The following is a 24,536-nucleotide window of genomic DNA, read 5'->3' on the forward strand; positions in this document are numbered from 1 at the left end:
TCATTTGGGTTACTCTTTTGTCCACCAGTCAGCTGTCCTCCTCCCCTGTGCTAGACATGAGCTGGTATAGGCAGTCTTTGTAGAGCTCTGGAGATAAGAGTGATAAAAGGATCACTCTATCTTCACTAAAGGCTCTCCAAGACAATGCAGTTGGAGTGAGATCATGGGGTGAGAGTCTCCCTGAAGAGGCAGTTGATTATTGTGCCTCTTCAAGCTTTGTTATATTTTCAAATTAGGACATTTTTATCTGTAATTATTATTTATTAAATATTATAACTCAAACAGAATCCAGTTCTGTGGGAAACACTGAGGATCCGTGGTGTTTCAAGTCTGTCCAATAACAGGAGGCTCCAGGGGCAGAATGAGGATACACCGGGGTGAATTGTGTTTTTAACTAGCCTCTGGAAGGGCTGGAGGGCACGACAGCGATTGGTGCTCCAGTAGGAAGTGGATGGATGGAAGCCAAAACCATTTATAAGAAGATGCCAATGGCAGTACAATGACTACAATCTAAGGAAGCATAATTTTTTAAAGTAGGTTCTATAACACCAGGCTGTTATGTACACCAGGCTCTAATTTACCATTTTTATTAAGCAGAAGTAAAAATGTCAACTTCTGATGCACTTTATTGGATGTCACACTGACCTGGTGATGGGAGTATGGGGACATATTACATCTCAAAACGCTCCCAAGTCTCTCTTACCCACAGTGCACAAGGTTGTTCATTTTGGCCATGCAGTTGTGAAGCTGTAACTGGCTGAATTCAGGGGTATTCTCTCAGGTGGAAATTTAATGATACCTATGTCTGAATGAATTTCTGAAAAGCCTTTTGAGAGGAACATTTACATGTATTTGAAACTGTACATTTGAAAGTCAGTGACATGATGAGCCAGTAGTGCTTGAGTTAGAGAAGAGCCCGTGTCAAGTCCAAAGAGTTTTGGGCTCAATCTCAAACTCCCTGGTTTACATTTTCGAAGCTAATGAACAAGATGAAGACTCCTCAGGGCCATTTTCTCATTCAAAAGAGGCTTAATGGTGTGGTGGCTTTGTTTTCAGCCTGCAGTTCTTTAGTGACATTCGGGTCCGACTTGATCCCAGTCTGTTTTCCAGAGCAAGAAACTCACTCCCACTACAGTGGATTTAGAGTAAATGCTCAGGGAGGGTGGTAGTTGCTTTGGTTCATAGTAAAACAAGGAAAAGGCAGGGAAGCACTACTAGATAACAAAACAGCTATGGAGGCTGAGCGCTAATCTCCTTCTCAGCGATTCCTGTGTCCTTTGTGTGTTTAAGCGTGGATTCCTCCAAGTCAGTCATTTGCTGTGATGCGTTTTGAGCTCGATAAGGCAAGGGGAAGCTTTTTATTGGAACAAGATGACATATTTGATAACGACACTAAGTGCGTTTGGGAGTTTGGCTCTGCCACCTTCACTATATCTGACATGAAGGCAGATAAAAAGAGCCCCCACACACACTCCGAGAGCATGACTCCATTAGTTTTAACAGTGTGATGCACCTTGAACCAAATGTTTTTCAGTGATAATAAGCACTGTGTAACAAATACTGTGGGTATGAGTAGTCAAAGGTCATTAGAGGAAATCAGTAGGTGTAGGAGTTTAAGTAAGGCATTTCGATTGTTGCAGGCAGGGTTAGAGCCTAATGAGGACTTGCTTTCCCTCATCGGAAGATGACTTGCATAAACTTTCAATTTCACCTTCAGTCGAGCTCCTCTGGGCTTCAGAAAGGCTCTAAAACCCAATGATCACTGCAGGCCATTATTTACATCTTCTCCAGTAAGTATTGATAACTGTTAATGAGGTTTCAAGTTTTGTGCCACACTGAAGTCACATCGGGGCAACCATAATCATCACAATCTTTCCACATCAAGTCCAGATGCAGTCTGGGAAACTCTTGATTTTTCTGAAAGCTCTACATATCAGGCTTTGAGATCAGGGATACAGAAAAGGTGAACCAATATTGATGTTTTTGTCCACCAAAGGCCGCTCTTTAATGTAATTAAAGCCAAGCTGATGAGACACTACAGACATGGGCTGTGCACAGTATTTGATCTTCACACAGCTGATTGAGCTGGAGTACACTTAGCCCGAGCTGAAGTCCATAAATCCATATCTCTGTACTCCAGATGTCACTATGTTCCACAACATTTACAAACCTTACAGCACTCTGAAGAATGCTCACAAACGTCCTAAAAATCCTAAATGCTCCCAAAGCATTTCATCCATCACACTAAACACTGCCTAAAAAGACAAATTATAGGAAATAGAGACATATGGCCAGTTGTGGAGATTCATCTCATCTCAAATGATTTCAGAGTATCTAGTTTAAAAATTCCCCAATGTGTTCTAGTTTAACATATTCTCAACCTATTATTTCTCTTTAAAACAGGCACAGAACATTGGTTTTAGTATATGTATCAGTCATTTTTGTCACAGTGGAACAACAAAAAAGAAGCCCGTAGATCACAGTTCTTTGGCCTCCTGTTTTGACAGAGCTTTAGTGTCATTTTGTGCCTCTTTGATTTCCTTTTGTGTCTCTTTGGTGTTTTTTTGTCTCCATCTGATTTTCTTCTCATTATGGGATAGATTTGCTTCCATTTTTACATGCCTCTTCACAAAGAAAATATTAAGTATACAGAGCTTGTAATGCTAGGGAGGCCTGATGCCCCTGGGCCTTTGGTACAGTAATCCTTCCATGTATATACAATATTAAAATCTACATGAAACCTAGACAGAAATTTCAGCCTTTTCCGTGACTTTCAGAAGGCTGATTTTCTCACTGTTCTTTCTCAAATGCATCAACTTTAATATGTGTGCAACGTCACAAAGGTTCCTTTCATGAAGCATTAAAAGTTACAGTATTATCCTTGGTAAGAAAAGCATAGACGATCATGAATTATTTTGGTTACGGCTCCCGTCATGCCACAAATCACCAGAATGAGACTCCATCACATGGCATTGCAGTTGTTTGGCATGGTTTGTTATACGCTGTATTTTTCACTAAACACCTGATTAGGTGTTGAAACGCTCTGACAAAGAGGTTACGATCGAGAAAGTCTTTGTTGTTGTCATTAATATGAACCAAACTACTGAAGCAAACATTCTCCCGAAACTTTTTTACTCTGCTGGCGACTGAAACGAATGCTCTTATTATATAGTATGTTGTTATGCTCAGCACAATGCATGTGTGAAGACCTCCATAACACACATACATACACACACACACACAATGTATTTGCCCTGCTGTGCTGCTGGATCAGCAGTATTTTATATAGACTCTGGCTCTCAGTATGTTCCAGGTCACTGACAGTTTCTGTAGGAAAACCAGGACAGTGTCTGTGTGTGTGTGTGTGTGTGTGTGTGTGTGTGTGTGTGTGTGTGTGTGTGTGTGTGTGTGTGTGCGTGCGCAAGGATTCGTACATATTTCTGCAACTCCATTCCAAGTAAAAATTATATTTAACCTCCATCCATGTTACATCAGACGTTGTCATTTTTACTGTAACTGCAAACAGTCTCCTTCCAATTTGGAGGATACAAAGCGTTTCCCTGTGCAATAAACTACCTGACCCTGTTGGTGCGATTGGAGCTTTAGCTGCTCTCGTGTTTCTGTGACACCATCACAGTTTGAACCCTCAAAGAGACACACAGCAGCTACATTTAGCTGAACAACAAACAATGCAACACATAGAGTTAGTTAACATAGCTATTGCTTCATGACTGTGTGTGACAACTACAGTGTAAAAGTCTATTAAAATTGTGAGTTCTACAAAAAATAACTCCTATGTCCCCAAATAACTTCTTCCTCCCCAGTGTTCTAGACAGTTTTTTAAACCTGTCCCCAAATTAACTTTGAGAGAACTAAAAACAATCCAGGGAATGCAGGGTACTTTTTATAATAAGGATTTACTCATTATTGCCTGCATCTGATTGCAACCACGTGACAGACTGATGACTTATCCAAGGTATACCATGATAGACCATAACAGTAGGAATGCATAATAAGTATTTCTAAAGTCCTACTTCCTGTTCTGCACTATCAGTAAATCTATGCTTTGAGTATTACAATTTCAGCGCCTTTTAAACGTGTATTAAATATCTGCATTTTGTTGCTCTGATTGCATCTAGCTTAAATTCAGGTCACTTAAAACTGATCGCAATATCGACAGGGAAACGTGGCAAATCTTCTTCTCAGAATGCCCCGCAAGCCAAAGGTACTTATTCCCTGTTCATCTATATGCACAGCATGACAGTTAGGATTTAGCTAAACTATGGCTGAACACACACACACACACACACACACACACACACACACACACACACACACACACACACACACACACACACACACACACACACACACTGTTTCTATGAATCCTTCCATGTTGTGTTGGTGATAAATCAATTCAAAGCCCAGTAACCCAGCTGTTCCCTCTGATTTAAAAACCTCTGTATACACAGCTGGACTTGCAAAGCAAAGGGAACTTACATTGAGTCCTTTCTGGAACAGCGGCTGCCCCATCACGTTAGCAAGCATCCGGATCAGTGCCGCCCCCTACGGAGAGCAAAGAAAAACACACTTTCAGACACGGTTAAAAACATCATCATCATCCATCATCATCATTGAAGTTGCTGTGATCACTGGAGGAAAAGTAGATAAGAGTCACCTTTGGTGAACTTTGAAATTAGAGACTGGCTCAGATCCACATGTTAAACTGTTCAGACAGCGCTGATCTTCAAAGGAATAGGGGTGGAAAGCTGCCCTACCAGCCGCTCTCTTCTGTTTTAAAGTATATAACCCCAATTTGTCAAAGTATGTAGACAATGTGTGAATAGCAGTTTTGAATTTTCAGTTTAGTGTTTGTGGTTGTCTAGAAGCAAATGTATGGTTTGAAAAAAGCCAACTTTATTGATCATGTTTAAAAGACAAAACTAAACCAACGGCAGCTGAAGATCTCCCTTTATAAGTTAATCCAAGTCTGCTTGGAAAACAAGAACATATTGAAGTTTCATTGTTAAAATATTATTATTTATATTAATAATACTAATACTAATAATTATTATTATCATCATCATCATCATCATCATCATCATCATCATCATTAATAATAATAATAATAAAAAAGAACACATTGAAGAGGTATTCAAACATTCACTGGCGATCATGATCACACAGGTACATTTATAGTGCAACAGTCTTACTTCTGTTGAAAGTGGTTTCTTACTTTTTTGTAGGCAATCCAGTCAAAGACGCGGTCAATGTCTGTCGCTTGTTCCACTTCCTGGGAGATTGGATGGGAGGAACTCAGGCCATCCAGCAGCATCACCTCATGAAGGACATCAGTCAAGAAGCGCTGCTTCTCCTGAAAACACAAAAATTGGACTTTTTCAGGTATTATATTTCACTTTGATCATGAGAATGATGATTGTGATAATGCAGTATTTAAGGCTGATTCAGTGGATGGCACCACTGAAAAACCTCTTAAACTTTGACAGCAGAGTGACAGAAAACGAAGAAATGATATTACTAGTAGAGGACTATATTAGTGGTCTGATAGTCAACAAAGACCCAAATCAAACTGCAGGATCCTCTCATTGAAAATGATCAAAACATCTTAACTAGCCTTGAGCAACCATATTCCAGCCTTCACCAGCCAACACGATATAATAGGACTGCATGCACATAGAACACTTTAATGTATTATTAATGTAGCACAGTGTTGTGTGCATATTAAGCCTTATGTCATAAAAATACACGCAAAAGGTCAAAGAAAAGAAAAAGCGGCTATGATAACTAGAAAATTGACTTGGCTGTTATTCGTTTTATTTCAAAGCTGAACCAAGATCCAGAAATCCAGTGAATCTCACTAAAACATGTTTCCTAGTAAAAGGACTGGATGCTTTGCCCTCGCACAGTATGGGAGTCTCTTTGTCTTTTTCGACTTTTATGGTGTCGTTCCAGCTCAGCTTTTGACAGATTCTAGTTAAACATTTATATGTAGAACAAATGTTCAGCTGTAGTTAGACGGTGCTTTCTGGAATCTTTGTTGTTCCTTTCCTGATCTTGTTTCTCTGCTTCTTTCCTCAGGACCTTCACCATATCCAGCTTTTGCAGTTTCTCGCCCATCTTCTCTGCTTACGTCCTCGTGATTATTTTCTAATTGTGTCCACTGTGTATCTTTCGATGTTTTCTGTTCTCTCTTTTGATCTCTCCTCAATCCCATGTCTCATCTTCTCTCCTTTCTTTGCTGTCTTCATTCCCTCCCATTACTCCTCTTCTTGTTTCCTCTCCTCATTGGCTTTTCTGGTTTCGAGGTTTTAATAGACATCTGCAAGCATGTGGAGATTTAATGAGCTCTGTCTAAATTACCCATGGGATCTGGCTAAATCCAGAGAAGTGTGGCACTGTCTAATTCATGGATTACAGTGTTTACTATGGAGATTTGGTTTTAATGAACCTCTTCCTTGTTAAGCAATAGAATTGTTGGCTTATTAAGTTTCAGATGTTAATGAATAGACTAAACGTAACTTTTTTTCCTTTTAAATTAACAGTATCTGGAGGGATCTGGCTAATTCTTGGTCCATGAGGTTAGGTGTAATTCACGGATTAAAGCAGTGGGCATTAAGTAGATGTAGTTTTAATGATCCTGCATCTTGTTAAACAAAAGTTTTAATGAACAAAAGAATCAACATATACGTGGATTTTGCAGCATCTGCTGGGATCAGACTATTTCTCGGTGAGTGACCGTTGATGTTGATTTGTCACATTTTCATCTTGTTAAGCAGTCTTAAGTTTCAATATCTCGACACAGAAACTGAACAGTCAGGGGAGTCTAACTTCGGGATCCAGATTAATTTTATAAATTTGTTTTTCATCTGCAGCAATGAACTGTCTGATATCTGGCGAGAAAAAGTGATGGCAGTTTGAATCTCAGTGGGTATGAGTGCCTTCAGACAAACAGCTGTTTTTTTTTTTTAATGATTGTTGATGGGTAGCCAGAAGAGTTGCAGATCTGACTAATTTTAATTTTTTTCCTGCTTTGTTTAAAACAGGATTCCTCCTCGAAGTATTTAGCAAACTCCTGGTAAAAGACAGACTATTGCTCTCATCTAAGAGTCAGCAAAAAGGCACACACAGAGGTAAACAGACAGTTCAGGGACTCCACCATGAATTATACAATTAGTCAATTAGTTAAATGGCACATTTAGATGAAACTAACTGTGGCTATGAGAAAGGGGGAAAATAAGACTAAATGAGACATCAGCTCTAATTAACAGACACTTTAAATCACCTGGAGAGAGTGAAATAGGGGGTCCATCTGGTCCATATGTTCATTATGAACCAGATGGACCCACATGTGGAGGGACGGCTAATAGGCCAACAGTCAGGGTAAACACAAACATGCACGCACAGACGGAGGGATAGGACGGCGTTCAGGAGCAGCTGCTGAACTTTTGAAACGTCTGCTCGTCTCATCACTCCGTCTTCCTTCACTTCCAGGCTGTCACTCCTCCTCACCACCTGTTTTTCTTCCTCCCTCCTCGCTCTAGCCTCCTCTTCATTTTGGTGTCATTTTAGCATGTCACGTTTTGGTAGTAGACAGCACTCTGTGTGGCACTTTCATTCTGATTTCATCACCCCAAGGCCACAAAACCATTTTGGTTTTGATTGACTGTGAGGTCTGCTCAAAAAACATTATAATGAAGAACCTTGGATGTTAGTTTTTTACTGATACTGATGATGCACACAAGATCGGCCATCTATGTTCAAGTATATTCTTTGGTTTTAATACAATATGTTCATATGTCATGTGCTTCAAACAAAGCCTGGTACATCTGCCTCATGTGGTAACCAATGAAGCCAATCAGTCAATCAATCAATCAATCAATCAATCAATCAATCAATCAATCAATCAATCAATCAATCAATCAATCAATCAATCAATCAATCAATCAATCAGTCAATCAATCAAGGCTTTATTTGCCATGTGCAGGTTGCCCTGCAGTGAAATAGGACCCCTCTTCAACACACCTTCATCTGGCAGTTAAAAAGATGAGGATGAGAAAATGATTACTAATGACATGGATGTGTGAGAGAGTGTGTGTACAATTCCACCATCTGCCGACAGGTTCCCTCAATCAAAGACAGACATCAAACAACACACAGTGGAAAAAATCATTAGGGGAGTGAGGCTCTCCAGAGGGTCATCAACATGGCCCAAAAAATCATTGGACATCCTCTTCCCTCCCTGAAGGACCTGTACAGCACTCGCTGTCTCAAGAGGGCACGCAGCATCCTACGGGACTGCACACACCCAGGACACCGGGTGTTTAAGCTGCTGCCGTCTGGCAGGAGGTTCAGGCTGCTGAGGTCCCGAACAAATAGACTCAAGGACAGCTTTTACAACAGGGCAATAGCCCTGATCAATGTAAATAGCTGACCTGACTGGATACCTCCCTGGACTTTTTAGGGGGAGGTAACAATGTTTAAAACGATAACAATAATATTTATATTTATAACAAGGTGCAATAATAATTAATGTGCAATAATAACAGTGTGCAATACACATACACTTATTCTTCTTTTTTATACTAAGTTAATATACTGTGTTGTGTTGTTTGTTACGTTGTGATGTGTCATATCGTGTCGTGTTGTGTTATATGTAGTGCCGACGTAGGACAGTTTTTCCAATTTCATTGTACTACTGTACTATGTATGACTGTGCAATGACAATAAAGAGTTATCTTATCTTATCTTATCTTATCTCTTATCTTAGGCTACAGAAGACACGTCCCTGAGGGCTTCCAGCGGTTAATGGACAATTAATGTACATATCATGCAGATGTCATGAACTTATAAACTGTGCTTGATAACATTCAAAACAATAATTTACCTCGTCTGAGTACCATTTCACTAGAAACATGCTGGATGTTGTTTGGAATATTTCATGTTTCTCATATTCAGTAAAATAGCCCAAAGGAAAATTCTCTGAATGTCACATCCAATCTAATTATGGCCACAGGACATAAAGAAGCACATACATGAGAAAAATGTCAGCCAACATGATAATTCAGTCACACAAGATTTGTGCCAAGAAGCTGCCAACCACATTCATTTCCATCAAAACAGTGACAACAAAAGCAGAACTGAGATATTAAACATGTTTGGAGTGAGAGATATTGAGATCATAGTGACTTTTTCTTCTGGGGACTGTGTAGGCGGAAGGTGGAATTTAAACAAACAATTATTCAGTTCGAAGTTTCCCTTTTCAGAAAGTCTAATGCTGTCTCACATCAGATTCATTCATGGCTGAGAACCAGCACTGCTTCAGTTATAAGACTGCTCATCTGTCCATCCTGCCTCGAGCATAGAGTGCTGAAGCTTTGTGTATTACTTTGGTGAGATGTTATGCAAGAGATGTGTGCAAGTCAGTAGAGTCCTAAACTCCATCCATCCAGATAATTCAATTCAAATCGTGGTGGTGCTGGAGCATATCCCAGTTACCATAGCGCGAGAGGTAGGGTACAACCTGGGCACCGGTCTGTTGCAGGTCTAACACAGAGAGACAAACCACTATTCACACTAACATTCACACCTACAGTCAATTTAGAATCACTGGTTAACCCAACTCTACTATCTGCATGTCTTTGGACATCCTCATAAACATCATATTGAGAAATAACTACAAATATGCTTAATGTGATAAACAACCTGCCCCGAGCTTTAATCATTTAGTACCTTGTTGATTTCCCAGCTGGTTCAGTGCTGTAAGCAAACATGTGCTATTAAAGTGAATGCAAACACAGTCTTTTCTCCTCCTTTAAATATGTCCATGAAAGATGAGCGAAGAGGCTGAATATTGATATTTCTCTGTTCTCTTCAACATGAAGTCAACGTTCACCTCTGACCTGCTCTCTGTATGCAGAGCAGATAAACAGATGTTCTGCTGTCAGCGATAAAAAAAGGCAAAGAAATGTGTTTATGCTATGAGTACCAGTGCTGTAAGAGATCATTTTAACTGCTTAACCTCTCATCATCTACCATGTCACCAGTGACCCATCACCTGTTTTTAATCTCCTGAGGCCCAACCTCATGCAGATATTTGGGATAAAAATAAATATCACATAAAAACAGAAAGTATAAAAACATATGTCATCATACGACACAATAAAGTGACTATTGTTTACCTCCCGTCTAAAGTGCAGAAAAGCCTAAATGTAGTGTCCCCTTGTAAAGACAAAGTCTCAGAAGGATCACATAAAATCTTTTCCTGGGTGTTACACATTTCGGTGCTTTTTTTCCCTGAGATGTAATACACTTTAGATTCTAGCCAATCATTTTACGTTTCCGAGGATAGTAGGCGGGTCCAGGTACGTACGTTCTTTTAGAGCAGAGCTACAGATTAAAAATGCCCAAGGCGAAGCGGTCAAAAGTCTGGCTGTACTTCACAGCAAAATATGCAAACTCAGCAGCCTGCAACAAGTGCTTTAAGCTGATACTGTCAAAGGAGGTAACACCTCAAATCCGATGAAACACCTGGCGATGCATAGCGTTTTTTTTAAAAGCCGAGAAATGCACCGTATTTGATAGCTTGCTGCAAGAGCTCACACCGAGCACATCTACTGCGGGTGTGGTGCCTGTTATCGGACCCGGAGTTAGCAACATCCCCCAAAAACCCGAAGACGAGAGTCCTGGCCCCTAGCCCTGCCAGTGTAGCAGAAATGATGACGGATGATGATGGCAGCAGCAGCCGTTCTTCTCTGGGTGAGTAGCTTAATGTTGTTCGTGTGTAATTTACGTTGAGTAGGCTAACCACGTTATTACATTAATGCATGTAAGGTGAACTAGCAAACATCATCATAGCTACATGCGGCTGTCTTCTTGTTTGATGGCAGATACTCCCTTCACCCTGGCCAAAAAGGCTAAAATGACCAAAGAAAAAGTGGGAAACAGCTAAACATGAGAGGTTTTTGGACAAAGTTTGTGTTTTTTCCATTGTTTAAGCACTGCTTCCAGCCAAGAGTGATACGATAAATCCCCTATAGCTGCGGAAAAGCTAACATTGTTATCTTTTTACAAAGAAACAGCTGAACATGAGAGGTTTTTGGACCAATTTTGTGTTCTCCATTCTTTAAGCACCGGTTTAAGCACCGGTTTAAGCACCGGCATCGTTTCAAAAGTACCGGTTCGGCACCAGTATCGGATAAAACCTAAATGATACCCATCCCTACCCATAAAGGAGAATGGACTTTGTGTAGAAGTTAGAAATGAACATTATTATTTTTTTCAAAGCAGCTTTCCCTTTTTGTTTAATAGAGTTGAAAAAGGCACATTTCATTTGAGTTCTCTCAAATGTCTTGACTTGAGGAGAAGACAATGTCTTATGTTTATCAGCAAATTAGGACTTTTCATTAAAAAAGTAGAACAAGTAAAATATTTAGAAAGCGCCATTACATTTTTCAGATAAGAACTGTTCTAGTTCACGCTGGGATAAAATTATGATTAATTTTTCCTGCTGTGCCTTCATTACTGCTGTGTTTAGCTGAGATTAACGGGCTGTATTGGTATTTTGGCGCCAGAGTTATTAGAAAATGTCTGATTTCGTTCATTTGGCTTTTCATTAAAGTACTGGAGAAACAGGCCATCGTTACACTTGTATAAACCAAGTTTAATTCTGCTTTAAAAATAATTAGTTGGCAGATCCCTGGGGAGGGCACATTAACTTTTAAGCACTTGTGATTAGGAGAGAAGCTTTGATCACGCTGGACTGGAATCAAACACACCAGGGTTACAAGCTGGCACACAAAGCTCCGCCAAAGGTTCTTTTTTTGCTTCATTTACAACACTTTTTCTGTCTTTCTCAAACATTTCAACTTCCTATTGTATTTCTCCGTACCAATGTGTCCCGGATCCTCGAGTTGTTCCCGCACCATAAGCCATTCAGATATTTCTCTGTCTCCTGCCGGTTGGACTGATACGGTTCTGAGATCTGAGCAGGGACCGGCGGGATAACTTCCCATTAAGGCATTTTGCATCTGAGATTTTTTTTGTCCTGTTTACTTTATTATTATTATTATTATTATTATTATTATTATTATAAACTCTGTAGTCACCATCAGTGTCACCCACTGTTTCATAAAATCCACATTTTGAAGGTTTCCGTTTAGCTTCGTTGACCATGTTTAGGTGAGTGGACTGCTTTTAATTATTTATTTTTTATTATTTCCAAATGAGTTACACAATGAAAGCACCCACTGACTGACACCACAGTCAGCTCTATCTAGCTTTGTTTAACAAAACAGCTGAACACTGTTCAGTGTGCCGGGTGTGCTATTGTCTTTCTATCATCGTTATTAACCTGATCTGATTTTTGCCACATTGCCCCTCATACTGTAGCTGTATATTTCTGTTTTCCTGTGTTGTCATTTTAATTACCTGTTTTGTCGTATCCTTGCGGCTTATCAGTATTAAGGCGGTTTTTAAATCCACTTCCTGTCTCCTAACTTCTTCATTTGGGTCCACTCCCTGGCTGCCACACAGCCAATCCTTGACACCCAGGTGTCACGATTTTTGACCACTTAGTGTTCATTTTCCTATGCAAGCCCAGGCCAGATTGAATATATAACCTCTCCTTCATATTGTGGTCATAGTGCCAGTTGATTGGGTACGTGACTGATTGACTAACACAGAAACAGTCTATTCCTGCCCTCATTATATTTATATTTGTTTGCCTTCTCTGTGTTTTTGCTCCTGGCCCTGCAGCACTGTGACTCACAGCTGATGGAAATGGCCTTTTTTAAATAAAAACCTGTATTAGAAATAAATTATTTTATCAGCACCAGTTCACTTTATCATTGTTGTGCTTGTTATTGGAGAAACACTTTGTTTCTATTAAAGCGTCCAGCCGTGCAGAACGGCAGTAACAGGGATTTAAAAATGCCATGTCGCTCAGAAACAGACTGTGTGTGCGTGCAGAAGATAAGGTGTTTTAGTGTAGCACATTCTCTGTTGGAAGAAAATCACAACATACTTGGGCAGAAACAAAGCAGGAAGCGTGCATGTGCTGTAATTTAAAGTTCTGCGACGTTCAACGCTTCTTGGAGAACTTTCTTGAGTTTGTCCTTCGGGGAGGAAGGTGGGGGTGGTGGTGAGGAGGGGTACCCTGCGAGGCTTTGAGCAAATTTGAGGAAGGTTTCATTTCTAATTTTATATTGTTTTGAGTTGAATCATCCTCTGAGTCAATTTGTTTGCGAACCTGAGCAGAATAAAAGAAAAAAGGATTTTACCTCCTGAGGAGACTCACAGCTGAATATCTGGCAAATTTCAAGGAAACAGTTTTAGAGAAAGAAGGAAGGACGTATCGATTGATGTGAGTGGAGGGAGGTGGAAGAGTTCAGGAGATAGCCTCCCAGTCAGGACTGCCTCCTCCTCAACAGCCGCTTTTAACTCTGTGCTTATACCCATGCTGTATATCCAATTGTATTCCAAGTTATGTAAAGATTTTACCGAGAGAAGAGAAACAAGGTAGGCTGTTAAAAATAGAACAGCTAACAGCTGATCTGCTGATACAATTATTTGCTTCAAAGATTCTCCTGAAGTCAAACTGGGAGCTCAGTGGGAAGCACTGATGGTTGTGGAAATATTGAATTTCCAGTTTCCAGTTTGTTACCATCCAACCACATCTCTCATTCTGTGAAATGTGTCCAACTGTGCAGTTGCACTTTCTAGAGGCACAGACAGGAAATGAGAACAGTTTAGAAGATGAAGAAATGGGTGTTGTGTTTTGGTAACTTCAAACTAGAAACTTCAAAAATCCCACACAATGGGTTTATGATTTGGATGGGGATGTGTGCTGGCACAGGCCTCGCACCAGTGCCACTTGACTAGAGTGCTGTTGACCTAAAACTAGCCAACACCACCGGATGGAAAATGGACAGCAGTGGTGGAACATTACTGAGTGCAATGATGTTCAAACATTTTTTTGGCCCAAGAAAACCAAAGCACAAAATAACCTCCATACATGAGAGAACTCATCAAGCCTTCCTCCAGCTGTGTTTTTGGGTGTAGTGCATTCCAAAGTAACACATTTAGTAATCACATTATATTTTTCAGTAACACAGTAGTGTAATACATTACTCTACTAAATTGAATAATTACATTAAAGTTAATTAAAAGTTACATTGCGTTACAAAAGCCCTTCAGTTATCTGCAAGAACCAAACACTAAAATGTGTTAATGTGTGTGTGTCCACATTAGCAAAGGGATTTGAGTCAACATGTGGAACTGTCGCCTTAGGTTCATACTGTTTACTGGTAATTATCTGACAGTGTATTTCACGGCATGTTATAACGTAATGCAAAGTAATGTAACAAGTAGTTTAAGAAATTACATTTAGGTTACATATTGCATTACTTAAAAAAAGTAACAAGTAATATTGAATACTTTCTTGAGTAGTACTGCAGTACAGTTTTAATGTACTTTAAAATCAAATATTTCTTTACTAAGTTGCTGTCTTCATCTCTTCCACTATATGTTAGATGCAAACACAGTCTTGTTTTATTACCGTATAATTTTATTTTAACTTGTTTTTGTAGCAGACTCTTTATTTTCTCTGCAAATCTTGGGGTCAGTTTTTAAATGGGTGCTTACAGGATTTACTCATTTTTGGGGGCCATCTCCAAGTGGCCTTTTGAAGAACTGCACTTCCACACTGACTGTTCTTGGATTTTGCACCAGATTGACCCACTTAAGTTTTTGTTTTACAGGCATGTTGTTGCCTTTCATCCTTTGTATTATTGATTCTACTGGGATACTGCATTCATCATTAATGTGCTGCAGCTGTCACTGAACTCTGTGTACAAAGCAAATGGGCCATAACCTGAAAAATCTCTATTTAAATCCAGTAGTTATGACAGTTAATTTTATGAAATGTTTCAAAAATAGTAACTTCAACCAAATTATTAGAGAGAAGATGTATCCTGTATTGTTATCTAACACAGTTTGAGTGCTATTGTGTCACCGCTCCAGTACAATAGACTAGATCAGTATTTTGTTTGGGATGCTAAAAGTGTCCACAAAAACTGTCCCAGTTACTCTGGATAATCCTCAGACCTCTGTGTCAACACTTTCCACTGAGAATTATTTTCTGCCAAAGAACAACCAGCACCAGTTAAAATGAGTCCACTGGCTGATCAGCCTCTGAACGGAAAGATAAACCAGGTCTGAAGTCTGATTTCATATCCAGCCTGTTTGCCTCCCTGAGAGATGTGTTTTCTGTCTTTAGATCAAATTTTCTGCCTTCTACCTATGTTCTATTTGGTGTCTGGAGATTGTTTTTTGTGCTATACTCTGAAAAAAATCTAATTCATATCTGACCGGCTGAGGCCTTGAGCTGAAATCCTGACTCATAAAACCACAAGAGGGGAGAAAAATTAAATTTCATGAGTGAGCAGACAGAGCCTCAGAATACCTGAAAGCACTTCTACATGCTCAGCAGAGAGCTTTATTTCCTGTTTGTCAAAAAGTGAGTGAACCTGCGCTGCTACCACCAAGTCTTTAGCGACTTCATTTTCACTCCAGAGTGACATTTTGTGAAGACACACCTGGTGGTTAAGCTCTTAAGAAAGTCTGAAAGTGAACTTCTGAGTGTGGATTATTATGATTCACATGCTGTTCCCAAAGTTTAACACGAGTCTGAAAATGGAAAATTAAAATCTGGTTTTAGTTTCACAAAAACAACAAACAAAATATTTCAGACAGGTCAGCCTGTTCCCATTTTCAGAGCATAACAAAAATTGGGCTTAGTCAAAGCTGTTGGTGTTTCTGTGTTGTTTTATTTACTGGTTGGCTGTGATGCACTGGGTTATCCTATTAGTGAGACTCTGTTGTCACTTCCAACTTGTCGTTTTCTAACCAGCAGGGTTTCTGCGGTGGGGTTCTGCATTTACACTTTACAATTTAATACTTTTAGTTCCTAAACCCAACCAGCAGGTAAATGTAGGTGAAAAACACAAATGTAGTGCCAAAGCTGGTACATCAGACAGCAGTGACAAAAGATACTCAGTGTAACAAAGGGTACCACGTGATGCTACGAGGTGAAAACATGTTAGACAGCTCTGTAATGGTGCAGTTCAAAATCAAAGATCTTAGGCTGAAGAAAGTGATATAATATAATCAGTCTTATTGAGTGACTGTTTGCACAGTTTACTGTGAAACAAGCCATATCATGAGAATATTTCCTTGAGATAACATCAGGAGTTCGTTCCTCAGCCCTGAAATCCAAAATTTGATCTTTGTCAGGTCAACAAAAGGTAGAGTCTCACTTTATCATGCTACATAAACTGTTAACTAGGGCATCGTCACTGATTCAATTCCGATTCACGAGGTCTCCAATAGATTCGGTTCAATTCAATTTTGACTCAGACAGTCAGAAATATTAGAACTGTGATCATTAATCAGTACATATCCATATTTTTATATCTATGTATAAAAAACAACGCTGACACTTGTGAGACTTTAGAGGTGTAAGCATCGCAGCAGATGCCTTTGTGTTAAAGTCACTGAGGATAAAACACAGAAAATCATGAAGGAGATTTTCCTGGCCTGGCTTTTTATAGCAGATCACTGCCTTAAAAATATTCTGCGGTAGATCAAAAATGGAAGAAAACCATGAATAAACATGGTTGACGAACATTACCTGATGCTGCTGAAGTGAAGCAGAGTAATGTTACAGAGGTTTTATTAGACAAACAGCAAAGCGTTTTGCAATTTGGCAGAATTTGTAAAAGTTTAGATTTTTTCCGTATTGAACTGCAGAAGTTAGGCTTTCTTGTTGGAGGTCATTTTTGAAAAAGAAAAAAAAAAACAGCGACCGACTGTGCTATACACAACAGTAAGCTGGTGCGTAATAAGCAAGCAAATAATGTAGAAAACAGAGATTTCTGACGGTAAACTGGTCTCTGAGTGCACTGAGAGAGAGAAAGAGCTGTGCAAGGAGTGTGATTTTATCGTAGTGGAAGCAAAACAGCCAAAGTAAGAGGGAATTCATGACAATGTTTATGAAATGTGAAGCATAGTTTTGATCTTCTTTTGCTGATGGTTCAGGAAATTTTGATTGGAGAATGACAAAACCTGCAGCTTCAGAATCTGTGAGATATCGGCTTTCAGCACTAACAGCGTGTCCATGTACGTGCCGTCGGGTCGCACTTTGTGTGTACATCTTTGCGCAGAATCCGTTTACCTGCTTTTTAATCGTTTGGTATTTTAACTCTTTGGTGGTTGTTGAAATACTTTTGTGAGCTTTAACCTGAGATTCTGGCATTTCTGGCAAAATACATTTATATTTAAATGAATTTAGATGTAGATTTAATGAATCAATATTGTGTTATTCAAACTAAAATCGATTTGAACCGGAAAATCTATTTTTTAAAACCCTTCTTATTCTGAACTGTATTTCTGTTGCAATTTTGGAAAACTGGGAACAATTTGTGAAATGTTTCGGCGGTTTTCAACATGTTGCTTGTAACTTTCGTAAACAGCGGTACTGAAGTGACTTGTTGAGGATATGCTGAATTGTTCTGTTGTAGGTTTTCCGCTGCTGCTGTTTGTGAAACGGTGTTTGAAACAGATCTAATATTGTTGGCAGTGGCGGTCCTGTTTGGCGCCCCGGGCGAACACTCCCCCTGACCCCCCCCCCCCCCCCCCCCCCACACACACACACACACACACACACACACACACAAAACATATTAAGGATTGTACATTAACATGAGACATGAAACTGTTGTCGAAATTCACTAGAGAAACACTCACACACATGAAGAGAGAGAGAGTATGCATTGTATGCAAACGGCTACCAAACAGCCATCATAATTCGTCATACAATGAGAACAGGACAAATCAACTACTGGCAATGACTAATTAATATTGAACTCTGTAACATAATGTATTGTTTGGAGTTTAGTCTGTTACTGTTAGTATTTATACCATTTCTTCTTGGAGCAACTGTAATCCACATTATTTCCTTAGGGATTAATAAAGTATTCTGATTCTGATTGTTTCAGGATGACCTGCCATTATCCAACGACACATCTGCTTACCTGCATCTTTTGCTCGTTTCTCATCCTCTTCTTTTCTATTTTTTCTAAACTGAGCACCTGATGGCTTTGAACTTTTTTTATTTTAATTTTTTTTAATTTTGAACTCCAGTATGAACACAAGTCCCCCAACCCGAGGATCACCACAACATAACCTAACAGACCTACACCTTAGTTCACAGATTCACTTTGTCTAAGGTGTATTTCTGGGATTTCACACAACCCAGGATTCAGATCATGAATACATGATGGGCTTGGATTTACATCATTATGGATGAAAACATCATGAATGAAATGTGCTCTATTTGGAGGCAGCAGGTCTCCTTCCACTTTCCACAGGTTGTGCGTGAGACATTAAATCATCAAAATATAAAATATAAATTTTAAATTGTTATTGATCCCTTTACCCCGAGTCCTAAAGTGTATATTTATTTTCTTACTCTTCTTATATATATATTGTTTGTTTACTTGCACTGCTGAAACTGGAGTCTCGTCCTCTAGTCTCTCTCTATAGTGTACTGCATGCAGCCAAGATGACAATAAAGTTTACTTTGACTTCAGCAGCGAGCAGGCGCACCGAGGGCTCTCGCGCTCATTTTTCGCGTATAGAATTCCGGAAAAACATCAGTGCAAATTATAAGTCCCCCGCCGCCCCGCCCTCTCCTCCCTGTGTCGCAAGCAGCAGGCGCACCTCGCCCTTACTCCCAGCAAATGGGCAATAGAAAACCTACCGGTGCCTATGACATTCCCAATATGTGCTGGCTGATGTCGGGGCAGCATGAGTACGAGCAATTTTTTTTTTTTTTTTTTTTTTTGCCGATGCCTGTGATGCCGCCCCCCACCACGATGCTGCCCCAGGCAACCGCCCGTGTCGCCCGTATCAAAACCCGCTACTGATTGTTGGACTTGGATACGTATAATATGTGAATGTAACCAAATTATTTATCAGTGATTTCAAACTGTAAAAACAAAAACAAATGATGTTATGCAACATGAGAAAGCTGCTACGCTCAAATTCAAATATTCCTCATCCACGCTGGACTGATCCTCCCACCCCAGCACTACTGTATTAACAATGCCTTCAAGGCTTGTTTTATTTTTACTATTCTTTTTTGTTAATTTTATTTGATTCAATTAAGTATCTTTTTTCATGTATGTAACTTATCTGTTTATTGAATTATCCATGTCTGTGGTTTTATTTGATGTCTGTTCCCTCTAAGTTTTTATTTCTTTGCTGAACGGTCCAAGAGACTGAAGACGTCACTTGGATGAGTGTCGACATGTTTCTCCCACTGAAAACATTATGTGCTGATGAACAAAATCAGCTTTCTTGGTTTTCCTTACCTGGATGATTGTGCATGCATCAAGACACTTTGTTGCAGGGTGCTGAATTAAAATTTGCCCCGATAGCACTTGAACACCTACAAGTTCTCTTCTGCTCCACGTTTGACATAGTACATATGTGCTCTATAGCACCATACATAAAACACAGTTAACAGCAACATTCGCCCTCAAGATGGCAGGGCAACAAGGCAGCCTCCAGAAACAAGCACACATTCCTATGTTTGTTATTAATTAAGGATTAATTCAAAGACATTTTTGTTAGATTCTATAATTACATAAAATTATGTATATTTATGAGTGCAAAATCCATATTTCTATTAAATAACCTAAAAAATGGCCAACCTTTAATTTCAGTTTATCCCACTGACCACCAGCAGCATCATTGTGCTTTTAAGCTTTACCTGTGGTTGTGATCCTGATCCAGCACCCACCCAACAGGCAAATCTTACTGAGGACAGGTTAATGATCTTGTTTTCACCTGCCTACACTGGCTGCTTCCTCTGCTAGCCATGGCATGTCATGCTTGTGATCTATGCGTGATCTGTCCCGTACCCTGCGATTGTCTTTGATGTTGCTCACCCATCTGTGGAAAGGCCAGGAGGTACCAGACGAGAGCCATACTGGCAAATTACTGCAAATTAAACGGCAGTTTTCTCTGACTTCAGTAGTCATGATGAAATTAATGAAAAATACAAATGTTTTTTGTAACTTTCTAACAAAGGTATAGTGTGGCTGGCACATTAATACCTGTTCATAAATGAAGTAAAAGTCAAGTTTACACTCACCATGTTCCACTTTGGGAAGAGAAAGTCAGTGCCGACGTACTCGAAGAAATGAGCAAAACCTTCTTTTAGCCAAACATCCTCCCACCACACTGGAGTCACCAGATCACCGAACCACTGAAAGACAGAGACAAAATCATTTCATATGCTTTCATGTCTTAAAGAGTTATTTCTTATGAAACTGTTTTATGAAACCCATTCTTATATTCAAACCATAAACTGTGTACAACTAATGGATGAAGCATCACTCGTTAGCTTTCAGAGCACTGTGTTTAAAGCTTAAGCTTAGCAATGTGAGAGTTACCCTCTAGGTTTATTAGAGCCTCCCTCAATTCGCTACTTTGAAACAGAAACAGATCTTCTTTGCTTAATTTGTCACAATCTATGGAGAGAATAGGCCTCGCCTGGCCATGAAACGGCTTTCAATCAACTGTCCAGTGGCATTTGAGCCTCTAAAAATAAAGAGCCACGTATTAAAATAGATGTAGTTATACTTATGTCAATATCATTTAAAAGGGTGAGTTAAATAAAAATTCACCCTCTGTAGAGTTTTGATTAAGGGATAAAGCAGTTAAATAGACCAATGCTGTTTTTTGTACCTGGATGTAAGCATGTTTATTTTCGCAGCCAGCCTCGACTGCCCAATTGAGAATTACAATTTTTTTTTTTACAATTTGGGCAGCACGGTGGCACGGTGGTTAGCACTGTTGCCGCACAGCAAGAAGGTCCTGAGTTCAATTCCACCATCAGGCCGGGGTCTTTCTGTGTGGAGTTTGCGTGGGTTCTCTCCGGGTACTCCGGCTTCCTCCCACCGTCCAAAGACATGCAGCTTGTGGGGATAGGTTAATTGGATAATCCAAATTGCCACTAGGTGTGAATGTGCGAGTGAATGTGAGTGTGAATGGCTGTCTGTCCCTGTGTGTTGGCCCTGCGACAGACTGGCGACCTGTCCAGGGTGTACCCCGCCTTTCGCCCTATGACAGCTGGGATAGGCTCCAGCGCCCCCCGCGACCCTGAAAAGGATAAGCGGAAGCGAATGGATGGATGGATGGCATTTGCATGAGCTTCATTTTTCAGTTCCAGATGCTGCAGCTTGATGTACACATGTCCTCTACTCGAATATGAAAGTTTAGTCATGTTTGCATGAAATTGCTACTTATGTGGTATGAAGCAATTTATTACTAATGTCCATCATTTTATCTCTTAAAGCTGGTTGTTTTACTTTTAGAGTGAAGTTCAAAATTGCTGAAATTATGCAAAAACAGATTGTGTTTCATTGAGTTGTGTGCATGAAAATTGCCACAAATAATCCACTCTGAGTTCCACAGTCACACCGTGAAGTAGGTGTGAATTTGTGTGTTTCAGAAAGTTACTAAGAGATATGTATCACACATTTAGATACAGCCAATTAATCTTCAACTTATCCAATATTTGTTAAGATATTTATGTAAAAATCAAAAACCTAATGCTGATGCCACAGTCACAGAATTTTCATAGTGGTTTTAGTCCAATATGTCCAAGATTAGTTTATTACCAGCTCTTCAACCACTCCTGTAGAATGAATAAAATTTCATATTCCATCTTTAGAACATACAAAACTGTTTTTGTTGTGCATAGGAAAGAAAATCCAATTAAATCCAGACAAATTCTGAGCAGGGAGAGTACGGCCTTCCAAGTCCTGCCCCTCCTGAAGGACTGACTTGGCTTCCTCGCCTGCTCTGAGCTGATGTGATGAGGCAGGTTCACTCATCAACAACACCATAGGGCAACCAACAACGTTGCTCCAAAGTGTGACAAAGGAAGGGGAGGCTTTGGCTCTCATTCAGCTGGCATGCTACCACCTGATTGGACTGTTAGCCTTTTCTCAAGCTGCCTCAGAGCCTCGTCAGAGTAAACCAGCAGTGAAGTCTAATAAAGGCAGAGCACGTAAGAAAATAGAGTGAACTTTGCTGATAGCGAAACGCGCAGCCACAGGAGTAATTTATTGGATCCAAGCGGTTTCCTGGCGACGCAGTTTGAATGAAAACGGTGGGGAACAAACAGGCGTCTCTACCAGCTTTGTTTCTGAGTCTGAGCGTTCCCTTTAAATCTTCAGACGCACAAAGAAAAAAAGTTTACCTCAAATTTCCTTTAAACCCTGATTAAAGTTCCATCTGTAGAAACAGCACACACTGCAGTTTTGATACATCAGCACAGTGAGTGTGAGACTGTACGTTTGGCAGCATGTCTGCAGTAAATTGTCCTTCAACTGATCAAAGTTTGTGTGGTCAAGCAGAGAAGTACCTAGACTGTGCATATGTGTGTGTGTGTGTGTGTGTGTGTGTGTGTGTGTGTGTGTGTGTGTGTGTGTGTGTGTGTGTGTGTGTGTGTGTGTGTGTGTGTGTGTTCAGTGTTTTTGGGTAAATCTGCAAGCAGCTGAAAAAAGTCAGACTTAATTATGCAGTGTGGTGTTATAAGTCTTTCCATATAAATCAAAAAGGGCACAAAAGCTAATCCCCCGACCAACAACAACAGAACTGCCTTTCATGCAATTAGTTACTGGAGCTTTCAACAGATGCTGTCACCCTGCAGAGCGAGAGCTCAGTGCATCAGAAATTAATGACCAGGGTTTTTTATTTGTTTCAGAAGTGAAGGAGGAACATTGAGCATCCGCCTTCACCAAAAAACAGAGGCTGGCCCTCTTTATGTGGCAGCGGGGGCGAGGAAACCTACTTCAGTCGAGTGCGGCATATGAGGCAGATAATCAAACGCTCCCAGGTGGTGGAGATGCTGCAGCTCTTTTTGAAGACATCTTGTAAAATTGTCAAAGCAGAAATTACTAAATATAATGAAGGGCAGGATTGAAACCAAGTTAATCATTGGGGCTGAAAGGACAAAAACATCTGCACACTGCAATGCTGACTCAGGCGTTTTGTGACTCTTGCTGGTCGATGATTTACATCTGTGTTCTTTTCTTGCCTTTATTGTTAATCATGAGTCTCTGCTGCTTTCTATCTCATTTAGTATTGTCTACTAGTGCGTAGAGCAGTTAAAATGCCATTTTATGGCTTCTTTCCATAGATTCTAACAACAGAACAGATGCAGCTTCTGGGTCTGAAAAGCAAACATGCTCAGAAATGGCTTAAACCTGCGTTCTTTCTAATGGCCTGCAGAGGGCGACTCCTGCAGCTGCGTAAAGACTTTCAGTTGAAGAAGTCGATGGGCACACAGGTCTAGCCTCCCATACTCTCTGATCTCAGAGAATAATTTCCTTTTGAGATCATGGGCTCAAGTTTCAAAGTGTACTAAAAACATGTCAAAGTTTCAAATGATGTAAAACAACACTAATGTTAGTGACAGTTCAGTAATTAGAATCAAATGAGGTTCTATATGTGTCGACTGTGCTCCCAGTACAATGTCCTAAACGTCTATAAATACATACAGATTTATAGGAATTGATATTTCCTCCTTAACTTCACTAGACTAGCAGCCTGGTCAGTAGTGATGGGGGCTGTTATTGGTCGGGTTTGATTAGCAATTAGCCCCTTCTTATAGATTTCTTCTTTGTTTGGCATACCGGAATTGAAAACTTATGACAGAAGATCAGCAAGACCAAAATGCATGTTTTAGACTAAATTGGAAAGGCTTTTCTAGTTGTTATTTTAATGTGCTTGTTGAGGATGTGGGTGTAACACAGCCAAACCTTACTCCTATATCATATTAAACGGAGCAGGGTAGACTCAGGAAAGGCTGAATTAACTGATCCAATTAGCCTAACAAGGAAATCTTGCTGGGGGAGATAACAGGAACACCTGGAGCAAACCCACACAAGGATGGGGAGAACAGGCCACAAGTCCACAAATAAAGGCTGAAGCCAACCAGGAACCCCCCTGTAATATTGTTAACCACAGCAACCTAATCTTAGCTGGTTTAAAATACAGCTGCTTTACTTTGAGTGGTTACAACTGAAAAATAGAATTAATTTTGAAAGTGTTGTTGACATTTGTAGATATTTATATTTAGCAGTATGTCCCACATGGCAGGGAAAGCACATGATGTATAAAAACGGTGGGGACAGGGTGCACGTGGGTTGTGCAGCTGTAAAACTACCCACCTGCAGGGTGGTGAGCGGTGGTTAATCAGACGAGATTTAAAATCCCGTCTGATTAACCACATTCAGGATCTAGTAAAACATACAAGCTAAGTTTAACTGTAGCAGAACTAATTTCAGATATGAATTTAGTTATTTTTATATACATTTTTACTCTATTTTTTTGATCTGGCTTCATTTTATATTTATGTGGTTAGGTTTTGTAATGCCCTT

At 39.9% G+C, this 24,536-nt stretch overlaps 1 protein-coding gene across 1 annotated transcript in view; it reads right to left on the minus strand.

Moving 5' to 3' along the window:
* Positions 1-24,536, minus strand: part of LOC113008770 (thyrotropin-releasing hormone-degrading ectoenzyme) — a 264,030-nt gene that overhangs the window by 51,536 nt on the left and 187,958 nt on the right. Inside the window, exons 6-8 of the mRNA XM_026146492.2 lie at positions 20,237-20,350; positions 5,237-5,374; positions 4,501-4,566 (exon numbers count right to left, since the gene is read on the minus strand). Of these exons, the coding sequence (XP_026002277.2) occupies positions 4,501-4,566; positions 5,237-5,374; positions 20,237-20,350 (318 nt within the window). The remainder of the gene's footprint in view (positions 1-4,500; positions 4,567-5,236; positions 5,375-20,236; positions 20,351-24,536) is intronic.

The sequence above is a fragment of the Astatotilapia calliptera genome, chromosome 17 (genome assembly GCF_964374335.1).
Source record: "Astatotilapia calliptera chromosome 17, fAstCal68.1, whole genome shotgun sequence".
NCBI classification, from domain to species: domain Eukaryota; kingdom Metazoa; phylum Chordata; class Actinopteri; order Cichliformes; family Cichlidae; genus Astatotilapia; species Astatotilapia calliptera.